Below are 13,845 nucleotides of genomic sequence, written 5' to 3'. Positions count from 1 at the left end.
GACTTTTCGCTTTAATATTCCAAGATCTAATTTGAAGATCTAAGCTTAAATTTGAAGATCTAATTTTCATCTAAGCCTAAATTTTTAATATGTATGATCATCAAATTAAAATCTTTAAAATGATGTCATTAATTTTACTTGAATTTGAATGTGATTCACTTTCTCAACGGAACAGATCGATCATATTCATTATTATTATGATTTAATGATGAAGAAAGTGCTCTCAAATTTCACCTTATCGAAACCTCACTATTATTTAATGCATGAATTTTGGATCCATATTTAAATCGGGATATATTCTTTTTTAATATGGATTAATCTCGAACCCGATTAAAGAAAAATGGATCCGGTTAAACAGGTTAACGGATCCTGATAAAGAACCGACCCGGCCGCCATCCCCAACGGCGAGCAGCCGCTCCTCGCTGGCGAGCCAGGCCTATAAATCATCGGAAATGCCCCTCAGCTCGTCTCCGTCGTCTTCTGAGACTTTTCATACGCAGAGATCTCGCCCTCGTGAATCCTTCGCCTCCGATCGATACCCTAGTTCTTGATGCTCCTCTGAGGGAGGAGTGGAAGCGATCGAGGCATGGATCGGATCGTCGGCGGGAAGTACAAGCTAGGGCGCAAGATCGGGAGTGGATCCTTCGGCGAGATCTTTCTCGGTGAATACGTTGATCCTCCGCTCCTGCTTTCCTTGAATTCGGCTTTTCGTTGACTTTTTTTTATTGTTTCTGTCTGTTTTCTTATTCGGTGCTTATCTCTTTGTGCTGATTTCGTCTGTTACAGCGACACACGTCGACACGTTTGAGATCGTCGCGGTTAAGATCGTAAGTTGACCGATCCTTGTTTTGCTGTATTCGATCTTTCTTTTCAGATCCTTGCTTGACGATTTATTTCTAGGGGGAGATTTAGGAGAATTTTCGTTTTCTCTTTTGGCATGGAGTCAACTGGTTGAGCTTTCGACTGATCGATGTATTTATGTAACACCATTTGGTTAGAATCTGCTTGAGTTTATTGACAATCGCCTGAAGTCCTGATTAGAGTTTTGATTGTGCAGCTGCAATTTATGGTTATTAACCAGTAGTTTGTTTCAAACTTGATTCTGTTTTCGAACGGATGTTCAAGGCATTGTCTCCTGGAAATTTCAGTTGGGATTGTCTTCCTCTAATTTACTCTGGTGGATTTGCCTATATATGATTCAGTTTCTTGCTGGCGTGTATGCTTAATTTTGCTAATCATGTGTGCAGGAGAGCACTCGGTCCAAGCATCCACAGTTACTATACGAGGCCAAGTTGTACAACATTCTTCAGGGTGGAAGTGCGTGATATAAGTCATATGTCAAATCACTGCCCCTACTCTGGGATATATGATAACATTAAATTACAAATCATGCTTTCAGGTGGTATCCCTAACATAAAATGGTGTGGCGTCGACGGAGAGGATAATGTGCTTGTTCTTGATTTGCTTGGTCCAAGCCTTGAGGATCTGTTTGTCTATTGCGGTCGCAAGTTCTCGTTAAAGACAGTTCTGTTGCTTGCAGATCAGATGGTAACAGGAAATTATCATATTAGGATAAAACAATTTTCATGAAACAGTTATACCTGCTATTTACACCTGTTTATGATTTTGAAACTCTACTATTGAAAGATATAAAAGGTTTTCATGAAAGGATAATTGCATCAAGAGAAGTACTGAAATGGTCAGATAAAAAGTTCAAATATGTTTGAAACAAATTCTGTTATGCTGATAAAAGCAAAGATCATTGGAAACTGAAATAAGCATTTCTTTTGTATGAGTCTGAGTGTGATGTCTGAAAATTATCATAATCACCTTTTCTTAATGACATAAGGTCACCATCTTTCTTTGCTTTCAGTATATATATATATATATATATATATATATATATATATATACATTCATCTTTGAACTCCAAATTATTTGTGTCTTTCAGCATCAAAAGGACTTCATGTTCTTTTTTTTTAATTGATAGAGTTAAAATGTACAAGAAGGCTGCTTTTGGATGCCATATGAGGCTTACTGGCAACAAAATTGTATTATTCTAGTAGTATCTGAAATAATTTAGTGAGTCTGTATATGCAGGTTTTAAATATTAGTGGATAATTCATGGTTCTTAATCTCATACTTAATGCCATGGGGTAACATTTGGTATACTCTGTGTTTTATCTATCTGGTGTAATACTAGCTTCTTTGCATGGCTCTTTTATACTTTATTCCAGTAACTCTTATTTCTATGGTTCATCAAGCCATGTGTCATGCGCTTTAGTATGTTGTTGATGTGCATGTGCACCTCTGCTTGTATATGTGCTTTGGCATGCTTGCATGTGGGTGGATATGGATTTGTCTATGTTTGTATGTATGTTTATGTGCATGTCCATGTGCATGGTTTGTATTTTATTAAAGAAACATGTCTGCATGTCATGTGTTCTGAAAGCACCCTTGATAATGTCTTAAGACCTTTGGATGCTTGACTTGAATTCACTCTTACTATTTTTGCTATCTTGAGTTTCAGTCAAGTACCTCTTGCACAAGAAGTAGATGGAAGTTGTAATACTTTGTTTCTTGTTATGTATAGTCATGCTATATTATTTTTGTAGTTTTTGAGTTCCAATAAACCAAATTAATAATTAGCCTTGATCTACTTCTGTTTATTACAGCTTTCAAGAATAGAGTATGTGCACTCAAAGGGTTTTCTACACAGAGACATAAAACCTGATAACTTCCTAATGGGTCTCGGTCGAAAAGCCAATCAGGTAGCAATACTAAGTGCCTCTAATCAGTTTCATGGTTGCATATGCATTGTTGGGGTTTCTTTGCTAATGATACGTACTTGAATATGGTTGTCCAGGTATACATCATTGATTTTGGGCTTGCAAAAAGATATAGGGATTCTACCACCAACCGTCATATTCCATACAAGTGAGCAATCTTCTACCTGAATAAGACTGACAGTTTTTTATATCACTCATTCTTACTGTATCTAGAATACCTTGGATAAAGATTAGTATGGGTCTTTCTAGTTGGTGAGTTGTGAAGTATGAACACATTTTCTAATCAACTGGAGCTGCTTTCGAATAGAAAAAGAAACACAAAATTGGGAACTTTTACCTTGGCATCAATTTATTGAACAAGCAGCAGAACACTAAAGAGATAAAACTCATGGAAGTTTGTGTTACCAGATATAAAAGACTCGATATTTCTTCTTCTCTGATAATATTGTTCCCTGCATTTGTTTTATTGACTGATTGCCCTTTTGAATGCTTAGGTGAAAATTAACTTTATCTTTTTCATGAGCCAGAGAAAATAAGAGCTTGACTGGAACTGCTCGTTATGCAAGTTGCAATACTCATCTAGGCATTGGTAAGTGGAGACAAATCAAAGCACTGTTAAATCTTAATTCGGTGCCATGCTCACTTGGATGAGCCATCCATTTTTCAGAGCAAAGTCGTCGGGATGATTTGGAATCTCTAGGTTATGTTTTTCTCTATTTCCTCAGAGGGAGGTATGCTTAAATTGAGACAGTATGTTTATTTTCCAAATTTAACTTCCCTTCCTCTGTTACCCTACTTCAGAATTGTAGCAACTTATCATTTCCTTGTTTTATAAGGTCATTGGGGTTGATATATTCTGATATGTGATGAATGACACCTGAAATATCATGAGTGTTTAAAATTAAAACAGAGTATAGACTATTGTTTTGGGCAGATTGTAATTGTTGAGTCATTCATGTTTCAAAGGAAATTTAAAATGCTTTATGAAATAGTTTTTGTTTGTACAAAAGCAATAATGATGAGTAGTCTATATATACATGAGTTAGTAGGATCTTGCTTTTGAGTACTTCCTCACATTCTTCATTTATTTTTGTCATTTCAAGAGCACAGATCTTTTCTTCCAAGTATTTGCTGTGTCAGTTATTGCATTTTCTGTTCATACATCATTGGTATAATTAACTCTCTTGTGATTCTTTAAAGTCTTCCATGGCAAGGTCTGAAAGCTGCCACAAAGAAACAGAAGTATGATAAGATTTGCGAGAAGAAGCTTTCAACTCCTATTGAAGTACGTGGTCTATATATACATCTGTTTTACATATCATAGTGTTGGAAATCTTATTAATATGGTCAATATGATTCACTTTTAATAGGTTTTATGTAAATCTCATCCTGTGGAATTTGCTTCATACTTCCATTACTGCCACTCTTTGACATTTGAGCAACGGCCTGATTATGGATTTCTAAAGCGCCTCTTCCATGACTTGTTTAATCGTGAAGGTAATCCCTTGAAAAGCATGATTATTTTGCCACTTTTCCTTCATCTTCTGGCTTAGAAGCATACTTTATTCATTATTAGGTTGAGAATATATTCCGATCTTATTTTTTTCAAAATCATTGCACTATTTTTCATGACTGCATATGTAAGTGAAACCAAAGAAAATGCTACTAGAATGTCTTTCAGAACATGAAAGTCAATTTTTGTAAACTGGCGTAGAAGTGATCTTCTATAGGATTCTTTTTTTGCGCTAATGCAATTTTCTTGTGGACTTGTTGACTTGTTATAAGCTGATAATTGCCAACATAATTATCTTTGTCATATGAATTTCACTAAATTTGTTTTTTTCTCATTATGGCAGGTTATGAATCTGATTATATTTTTGACTGGACGATTTTGAAGTATCAGAAAGCCCAAAGGACAAAATCTCAGCTTCGGTTCTCTGTTAGTATTCTTTAACTTATCAAATACACAACAAAGCTCCTTTAGGTGGTAGTTAGATCTTTACCCATTTTTTTTGTATGGTTTGACAACGCATATGATTGCTGGGCACTCACAATATGATATATAGCTAAGGTTTTGCTTTGTCTTATTGGGAGACAAGATGGTCTGATTAAATTATAAAGGTTTTGAGCTAAAGTGATTGAATTTCAACCCAGCTTTTTTGATGTATGACTGAGTGGATGTCTTACTAAGTGATCTTCATTCCTTCTAACTTACGAGCATTGACTTACTAAGTTTCTTCCTTTTTTTTTTTCTCCGGGGGTGTCTGTGCAATTACATTGATGTCCTTGTAGAAATTCAGCTTGTAAAATGGCTCAACATCTTTATTGATGAGATCTTTTATCTGAATTGCCAGCCAGTTGCTGGTGGGATGACTAGCCTCCGACCGACTCCAATGGATGTTGACAAACATCAAGGTGACTCTAATTTCACTAGTGTTGTAGTTTACTCATGGTAATTTCCTTCTTTCAGTTGATGGTCAGTACTGATTGAAAATAAGCAGTTGCATCCTTTTGGTTATTGTTTTTGTTATGGAGTGCAGATATCATGGTATCTGTGTTAATTAATGAAATATACAAACAAAGTGTTTTACTTCAGATTGTTATGAAGAGTTTTGGAATTATTGATTAATCACTGTTCATTACACAGACAAAAGTTGAATTTTTTTATGACAATAAAATGTTTTGGTTATTACTGAGGTTAGCATATTTACTGACATGAAGATTTCATTCTCTTCCTAATTATCTCGACCGAATCATTATTATCCACATTACTGAAATTATGAGCCTTATTATTATCATGTGCTGGCGATTCCAGTTTGCTTTTAAATTGTTTCACCTGACAGTACATAAATTGGAAGTACCTATCTCTTGGAGCAGAAATGAAGCTATAACTCAGCAGTCAGTCAATCATAGACTGTCTTGAATTTTAATTTTAAAATTTATAGGTTCTATGCTAATGTTAATTTGAATGCTCATATAACGTTTTTGTTTTGGTTAAATCAAATTCCAGTTACAAATGCACATAATGTTCCTCGCCCTCATGAAGTTACAGAGCATATTGGACCAAGTAGTTCTGCATGTCCTACGGTTCAAATGCAGTTCAAGCTTGCAGCTGATAATACTTTGAGTTCTGACAATCAGCAAATTGACAAGTTGGTAAGCCGTGACAACTCATTTATCTTCTACTGATGAAGCATTCCTTTTAGACATCTAGATACACTTCTAGAAACAGTAAACTATTCTGATATAAAAGTTTCCTTTATGGAGTATTGATTCTTGTAATACCTTAATTATGAAATGGTTGGTTCTCTAATTGTTTCAGAAGGTGGGAACAAGCTCTGAGAAAGCACAAGCACCAAGTACATCATTTGCTTTTCCTGGTGCACCAAAGAAAAATGTCATTAGTTCCAAACAATCAGGTCCAACTGATACTTCGCACCTTGGTTCATCCAGCAGTTGGATCTCTATGATACACCGCAATACCTCAGCCAAATGACTGGTAATGCTGTACTGTGTATCTTCCCGTGTTCAGTGCCCCATCTTCATGTTGGAGACTTCTGTGGTTGAATGCATGTCATTTATGGGCTCTTCAGGTGTAGGTTCAAATGGAGGTTAGGTCCCACAAAAGAGGAAGCCTATGCTACAAAGGTGGCTTCAAATCTGTTGTTACTCGAGTCGCTTCATGGATATCAGGATACATAGTGTTTTCGTGTTAAGGTGACTTCAGATACAGATGTTGCTAAATGATCCTTAAGAGACATGGTTGATATTGTGTCAAAAAATTAACTCTTGCTGGTCTAGCCTTTTTTTTAATTCCATTTAACCTGGATGATCAGTGAAATTCTCTTCTTCATTTTTCTGTTGATAAATTATATGTTGTTCTTTTTACTAGCTAGAGTAGGATATTTGTAACAATCTGATGTCTGCTTTGTGGATCCATCTAGTCTGAATACTTTGCTGCTTGTATAAATATATTCTTTGGTTCAGACCTATGGGTGGTCATTTGATAGTTTTAGCATTAGGTATTCGAAATCTCTCAGGGATCTAAACTGAGGATCATTATGTAGTTTTCAGGTGCCTGTCTCCTTGCTTTTTATTGTCTTTACCATGTTGCAGTACAGCTATAACTGTAAGTTGGTCATTGGCATGCTTTATGGATTAATTTCACATCTGTTGGCTTATCTATCTAATGATTTTATTTTCCAGAACATGATGCTGTTGTGGTAGAGAGCAACATATATGCTTTTGAAGGTTTCTGACAAAGATTCTGGATCAAGCAACTTGATGAAAAACATGTCTTCAGTATGGAAAACATGAACAAATTTTCAGAGAGCACAAAAAAGGTACTCTTGATACATTCCAGGCTCTGCTGCTTTGTTGAAAATTTAATAATGCTCCTCGAGTTAAGCCGTATATCTAAAATTTATGCTTGTCAGTTTTTCTGCACTTCTGGTAGTAATAAAAACCTACTGTTAAAAATTGAGGTCAGCAGATCAAAGGAACCTTATTCTATAGCAACTATAACATTTAGTACAATTACTCTTCTGGAGCAACAGAAATGGATTGGTAAAATCTGGAGTGCTGGATTATCTTCAGGTGTAATCTAAACAGCGACAGATAAAAACTAGGTCTTCAGTATGACCCAACTGTCTGTTTAATTTGTTATTTGGATTACCAGATTTATTTGTTACCAGATTTATTCGGTATGACCCAACTTGCATTGATGGTGGATGCTGTGCTTCCCACCATATCTGTCATCACTTAACGGATATCCTGTCCAAGATTCTATGCCCAAGGAAAACTGTGTTTTCCTTTATTTCATTTAATTATTTCTAGATTTGATTCATCCATAACTGACTAATGATCATTATTTTCAACAGTATCTTTGTCTATTGTCAAATTGCTTTTGGACTAGATACTTCCATAAATATAAATGCATAGAGAGATAAGATTTGAGCACTACATCACAGATAAACAACTCGGGACTAGATTTAGGGATTGGTGAATCAAATCATTTTACCTGAGTGCCCAAGCCAATTTGGGTGTGAAGCACCAAGTGTTAATGCTTTTATGCCTAAAGATAAAGAAAATTTGTTCATAGCTGTTGAAATATTGTTGGACTTTATTCTTGTCTGAATTCCATAAGCAAAGGTCACTTATGCACTGAAGATCTATATATCCTGTTAGTAATAATTTTGTATTCTTGGGATGATGGTAGGAAATGACGTTTTTTTATCTGCATATTATTAATCTAGTGCTTTTTTCATCTATTTCTGGACGCAAATATTCTGTAGACCCACTATGTCCTGCATACATTCAACATTAATATCTCTCTGTAAATGACTTTAGCTAGCTAAATGATGGTAACCAATTAGGTTAGCCAAGCATCATGTATAAGTCACTTGAGATAGAAAATAGAACTTATATTTAGTCTTGCAGATGACAATATATTATCAGATATTCATCAACCCAGTGATCATGTCTCATCTTTTCAATCTTTATATAGATTAGGATTTGTTTATATATATATATATATATATATATATATATATATATATATATATATATATATATATATAATCTGCATGACTTTATTTATGTGTTCTGGAAAAGCATGTTCTAGAAAAGAAAACATAGTTGGGAAAGAAGTTAGTTTATTAGCACTTCTCCAAAGAATTTCACAATCTCGGGAAACATTATTACCTCATAATTTTGTACAGACACGTGAATCGAGATTTAATAACTCAAGATAGTAACAAGTATTTTGAAGACACGATATGGTAATCATACAGAAAAAGAAGCACCTCTCTGAGCATTCTTTTCAACTGTACATTATTACAATGATTTGTATGCAATCATGACTGGAATGTAGCTAATTATCTCATTGTCAGGTATATAGAAATTTTCCCTCTAGTTATGCATCCATATCATTTTAAACAATTAGATTGTAGATGGTGTACCTGACTCACACGTTACGTTGAGGATTTGGAATCTTATATTATAAATTTTTAGACTTAAATTGTTAGTCTTAAGTTGATAATTTGAAATCTTATCTAATAAATGTTTAAACCTAAATGACTAGTCTGATGATGATGGTGTACCTGATGCGCCTTAAGTAGAATAAAAATAAAAACATTTGTACCAAAGCTCACTTCCGGTTTCGTGAGTACAATAATTTAGTTATCAAAGTTAGGCAATTCTATATTACTAAAAAAAAATTATACAATATGATCAGTCATGCTGTTGCTTTTCTCGGTCCTAATATTCATCTGGGTATAGACCTAGCTTAGAAAGAAATAATTGACTTCTTGGAATACTACGTGCAACATAAGTCTGAGAGAACCTAGTCGTTAGATATCAAAAGAACTTTGTTCCTTAAAATTATGCTTGGAATGTAGTCAACGGCAAAATAAGACTTCGTTCCTTAAAATTATGCATTAACGAGTCAGTTTTTTTTAGTGTCAAAGAATCTTCCTCGTATCAGGCAGTATTGGTATGACAACAAACAACTTCCATATAGTTCCCTAAATAATGAAACATTTATTTCTCTAATTCACAGAAGAAAATATAACTCATGTTTACAGAGATCGCCTTTCCAACATCTCACCAAAGATTCATGACAATTTAACCTGCAAGGCCTTTTTTTCCTAGAAATACTCAAAATCAAAGTAGGAAGAATCACTTGCACTGCCCTTGCTTCCACTACTCCCAGAGAGGCCACCGTCAGTGGCCTTCTTCTCCTTGCTCGCAAACTGACTGTAGTTGATCGGTTCAGGAATGTGGGGTGGCGCCATGCTTCTCACCAACGCCCAGTTCACACCCTCAAAGAAGTGGTGTTGCTTGATTTCTGTAGCACCTCTGTGGTAAGCAATTCTTCTTTGTGGGTCCTTCACAAGCAGGCCTTGGATGAGGTCTCGAGCAACCAGGCTCACGAGTGGGGTTTCCGGAAACCTCAGCGGTTGGCCGACCACATTATGAAGCGTGGCACGGTTGCCTGATCCCTTGAAGGGGGTCGTGCCATGCAAAAGCTCGTACAGAAAGATCCCAAACGTCCACCAGTCCACTGCACTGCCATGTCCCTCGCCTCGAATGATCTCCGGCGCTAGGTACTCGTGTGTCCCGACGAACGACATCGATCGGGCGTTTGTTGGCTCTGCCATGAACTCCAAGGCAGAGCCATTGTTGATGCCGAAATCGGATTTGGATTTGCGGTTCTTCTTGGGGAGGATGCGAGGAAAGAATGTGGATGGCTGGATGCAGCTCTGTATCGGTGGCTCGCCATCAAACATGTCGTTGCCGCTACTGCCGCCGCTGCTCCCACTGCGAACGGATGAGGATTTGACTAGGGTTGGATCAACAGAACACCGCAGCGAGAGATCGAAGTCCGACAGCATGATGTGGCCTTCCTCCCTCACGAGAACATTTTCTGGCTTCAAGTCTCTGTACACGATGCCGAGCATGTGCAGGTACTCGAGCGCAAGCAACACTTCAGAAGCATAGAACCTGCTTCCTCAACAATTACAATAGAATGAATGAATAAAACGTTTTCAAAGATTATGATGATTTTGAAGCAAAAATATTACCATATTTAAGACATGCAACACAGATGAAAAGTAGCATAGTCCAGGAAAATAAACCAAGGGAGAGAAAGACATGTAAGTAGCATAGTATAACATGCTTCTTTATTGATCCTTACTCAAAACCAAGTCAATATGACATGGCACGTCATTGCTAAAAAATTAAGTGTTGTCTGTAGAAATTTAGGATCACAAAATATATGATGTCTGATAGAATAATGTTAGCAGGTTGGAGGATAAAGTATCAATTTCCCATTGTCCTCTTTGGTTACTGAAAGAGACCAATAACTAAAGAGGTATACAAACATTATTATTGAAAGATGTTTGCAGGAAGGTAGAGAAAGTTTGCATGTAATTAACATAGTTTATTTACAAGGTAAAAAAGTAAAGAAGAAGCTGAAGAGACTTACCTAGCAGCTTGCTCGCTGAAGTATTTATTAGGCTGCTTCTGCCGAAGAGAATGGAGGTTGCCACCGCTGCAATACTCCATGACCAAACAGTAGAACTTTTGTGTCTCAAAGTGAGAATACAGAGTCGGCAAGAAGGGGTGGTCAAGCATACTGAGTATTTCCCTTTCAGTTTGTGCCCTGAGTAGCTTATTACGGCTAACAATCGATGCCTTGTCCATCACTTTCATTGCAAAGTAGGCACCAGTTCCTCTAAGCTCAACAAGATAAACACTGCCAATGTCACCATAACCAAGGCGCTTAAGGAGTCTAAAATGGCCTATGCCAACAGGGGATTCTCTTGCATTGGCCAATTGAATGGCCTCCCAACGACAATCGCCTCCTGTGTGCCGCTTAATGGGCGCAGAATTGGCACTCTCTGTGCTGTCACTTCTGTTGCTACTGCTGCTACCTCGAACAGCAGTTGTGCAGGAGTCGCTAAGCTTTGCATCACTGCTCTTTGCAGCCATTGTTGCCGTCGATGTCCCGATTGAGGTCGAGGTAGAGGATGAGGTCGAAGCAGTTTCCGAAATCATTGGCAATCTGGAGCCAGGACCGTGGGTTGGATTGTGTTTCGGGCTTCGACTCGAACTCTTTGAGACATCCTTGGCAACTGGTTCCAGATCTTTGTGACGCGATACTTTTGTTGATACTGAATCCGAACTCATAGGTGGCCTAGGGTTTGGGCCATGTCCGGTCTCTGAGCTTTTTGTTGGGTCCATGGAGGTATTGGCTATGGGATGCACTTGTTTGTCATTAGATGATACTTTTCCTGGTAGAATGGCATTCGTGTCAGCTTGCATAAAATAGAAAGAACCAGAAGAACCAAAGAACTACATGGGAACCGATTTGAGTTAAAACCATGGCATGATATGCTAATCTGCAGATTGATACAAGAAGATGGAACAAGACAAGATTTTACAGCTCAACTTGTGAACAACAAGTTTCAAAGGAAGGCACGGTCTAAGAATGAGACTCCTTGAGACCATGAACCAACAACATGAGTGTTCTGTTAGCTGCAATTATTGTAAGCAGTAGCAGATAACAGGACTAGTCTCAACGGTTTACGAAATGGAACTTCTACTCGATTCAATGAAAAGAATCATGTCAACCCAGTTATTGCTATTCCGAAATTTCACCGAACAGGTAATGGGCACACTAAATTACGGACACAGCAACATGGGAATTAAAATGGCTAATCCTCCTCCACGATTAGATAGGATTACTTGTGTCAGGATTCCTTGAAAGCATTCTCTCTAGAGAATACAAGCAACAAAAGATCAACACTGGCATGACATTGTTAACACAGCACAAAAGACAATTCCAAGAAACGCACACATTTACCGGACCATAACACCACCAAAAGTAACGCAAGAAACAATACAAAAACTCATCTTAAATAGCGCGCGCAATACCAGAAACAACATACGAGGATAAAGATGAGAATCAGGTAATATATCCGGAATGAGAACTTGAAATACACCGAAAAGTTGCGATCAAACAAGATTGCGGAGTGCTAATCATAGAAGGAATCGAGGAACCAACCTACGCGGCTCATGGATTCCTTTGGGACAGAGAAATCGCGGCACCAGATCTCGGCGCGGAGAAGAAGAAGTAAACGGGTAATTGCGTCCGAAATTGGGAGAGCGGGGCCGCCTCCTCCTCGGAGCCCGTCGACCGGATGAGGAAGCTGGGTCGGATTCCTGGGGCCGGGCGAGGAAGCCGCGGAGGGACGCCATACTTAAACGAGGGATCGGTTGTTGCAACGATCGGCTAAAGTTAGGGACTGAGGAAGAGATTAGACGGCAATTGCGAGCCCGAGAGCTCGGAATGGAAGAGCTCGCCAGGAAAACGGAGGTCAACATAACGGAAGCGACCGCCCATGTATATATATATATATATATATATATATATATATATATATATATTTACATCTTCCATTCTTCTATTTAATTATCGTATTAGAGTTTCGTCCTAATTCTTCACGACATACGCATAAAAGAAACGATAGCACGAGATTTTATTTTCTAATTTTTATTTTATTTTATAATATTTGACTTATTTTTTATTATGATCAGAGCTCAAATAATATTATTCCTATTCTAACATTAAGTTTGCTAATATTAAGCAAAGGAATATAGTTATTAGATTGATTTATTTAGAGATTATATATATAGTTACAAGCTTCAATAATAACATATTTTTATTATCAATTTTGAAATAACTTATACACATTCTCTCAAATGTTGAGATCCTCCATGTATATTATAAATGTTATCCACATAAACCATAAATTAGAATCTCAAATAACAACTAACAACTAGTGGAGATCGGCATATAAGCTAAGTTTTAATATTTTGGAGGAATATTTGTATATGTATATATATAATCTTGCCTTTTTTATGTATGCTACATTCTAATTATTTATTTCCTTTTCTTATTTGATCTTGAGTTTTTCTTGCACAACAAATATAGTTTATAGGTCAATCTAGGTTCTCACCCACTAATTGAAATTGGAAATTTTTGATTTGAATGAAATCTTCATTAATCCAAATTTGTACGAGGATGGAAAACATCAATCCAAACCATTTTAAGGTTAATCTAAGGTAGTTCTTATGTTTAATTATGACATTCTATTAAACACAAACCTTCTTTTACAACTAAGTTCATTAAATAATTTACACATTTTCATGAATATAATCAAACAATAAAAAATTAGGGTAAATCTCGTAGCTTTACCTGAACTATTATTATTATTATTATTATTATTATTATTATTATTAAACAACTCGTAGCTTTCCGGGCCGGTCGATTCGAATTTTAAAGCTCCGCGATCCCCTCACCGCCCCCACCCTTCCCTCGTCCGTCCGAACGCCCGCTCGTTACTCCACCCCCATTGCCGGTGGTTGCTATCCTATTCCCACTCTCGGTGATCACAGCCACGTGAAACCCGTCGAGGTAAAAGTACTCCCTGCTCGACTTCTTACCTGCCTCCGGTTTGGAGAGGAGCGGGTCCCACCTGGCGGTCACGAA

The 13,845-nt window shown here is 37.1% G+C and overlaps 2 protein-coding genes across 6 annotated transcripts; one reads left to right on the top strand and one right to left on the bottom strand.

Moving 5' to 3' along the window:
- The first annotated feature begins 468 nt into the window (after positions 1–468).
- On the top strand, positions 469–10,346 carry LOC135584351 (casein kinase 1-like protein 3). Of its 5 annotated transcripts, XR_010485791.1 has the most exons (18): positions 469–662; positions 787–827; positions 1,248–1,317; positions 1,400–1,548; positions 2,676–2,771; positions 2,867–2,937; positions 3,317–3,378; positions 3,457–3,520; positions 3,990–4,074; positions 4,160–4,286; positions 4,646–4,728; positions 5,144–5,204; positions 5,800–5,945; positions 6,112–6,288; positions 6,383–6,506; positions 6,857–6,918; positions 6,996–7,132; positions 9,565–10,346. XR_010485791.1 is itself a non-coding variant. In XM_065102749.1 (15 exons), the coding sequence occupies exons 1-14, from the start codon at positions 587–589 to the stop codon at positions 6,283–6,285; spliced, it is 1,305 nt and encodes a 434-aa protein (XP_064958821.1). In that variant the 5' UTR covers positions 469–586; the 3' UTR covers positions 6,286–6,288; positions 6,383–6,642. The 5 variants fall into 5 exon arrangements, 1 of the variants encoding a protein (XP_064958821.1); XR_010485790.1 differs by lacking the exon at positions 6,857–6,918; XR_010485792.1 differs by lacking the exons at positions 6,857–6,918; positions 9,565–10,346 and adding an exon at positions 8,510–8,702.
- On the bottom strand, positions 9,309–12,674 carry LOC135609438 (serine/threonine-protein kinase RHS3-like). Its single transcript, XM_065102730.1, has 3 exons — positions 12,358–12,674; positions 10,777–11,584; positions 9,309–10,292 (listed from the first exon to the last, which is right to left on the bottom strand). Exons 1-3 carry the CDS (start codon positions 12,368–12,370, stop codon positions 9,437–9,439), a joined length of 1,677 nt encoding a protein of 558 aa, XP_064958802.1. The 5' UTR covers positions 12,371–12,674; the 3' UTR covers positions 9,309–9,436.
- Positions 12,675–13,845: the final 1,171 nt, after the last annotated feature.

This window comes from Musa acuminata, chromosome BXJ1-2 (assembly GCF_036884655.1).
Source record: "Musa acuminata AAA Group cultivar baxijiao chromosome BXJ1-2, Cavendish_Baxijiao_AAA, whole genome shotgun sequence".
NCBI classification, from domain to species: Eukaryota; Viridiplantae; Streptophyta; class Magnoliopsida; order Zingiberales; family Musaceae; genus Musa; species Musa acuminata.
The sequence above is the reverse complement of the archived record's forward strand: the minus strand, read 5'-3'. Positions and strand labels throughout refer to the sequence as shown.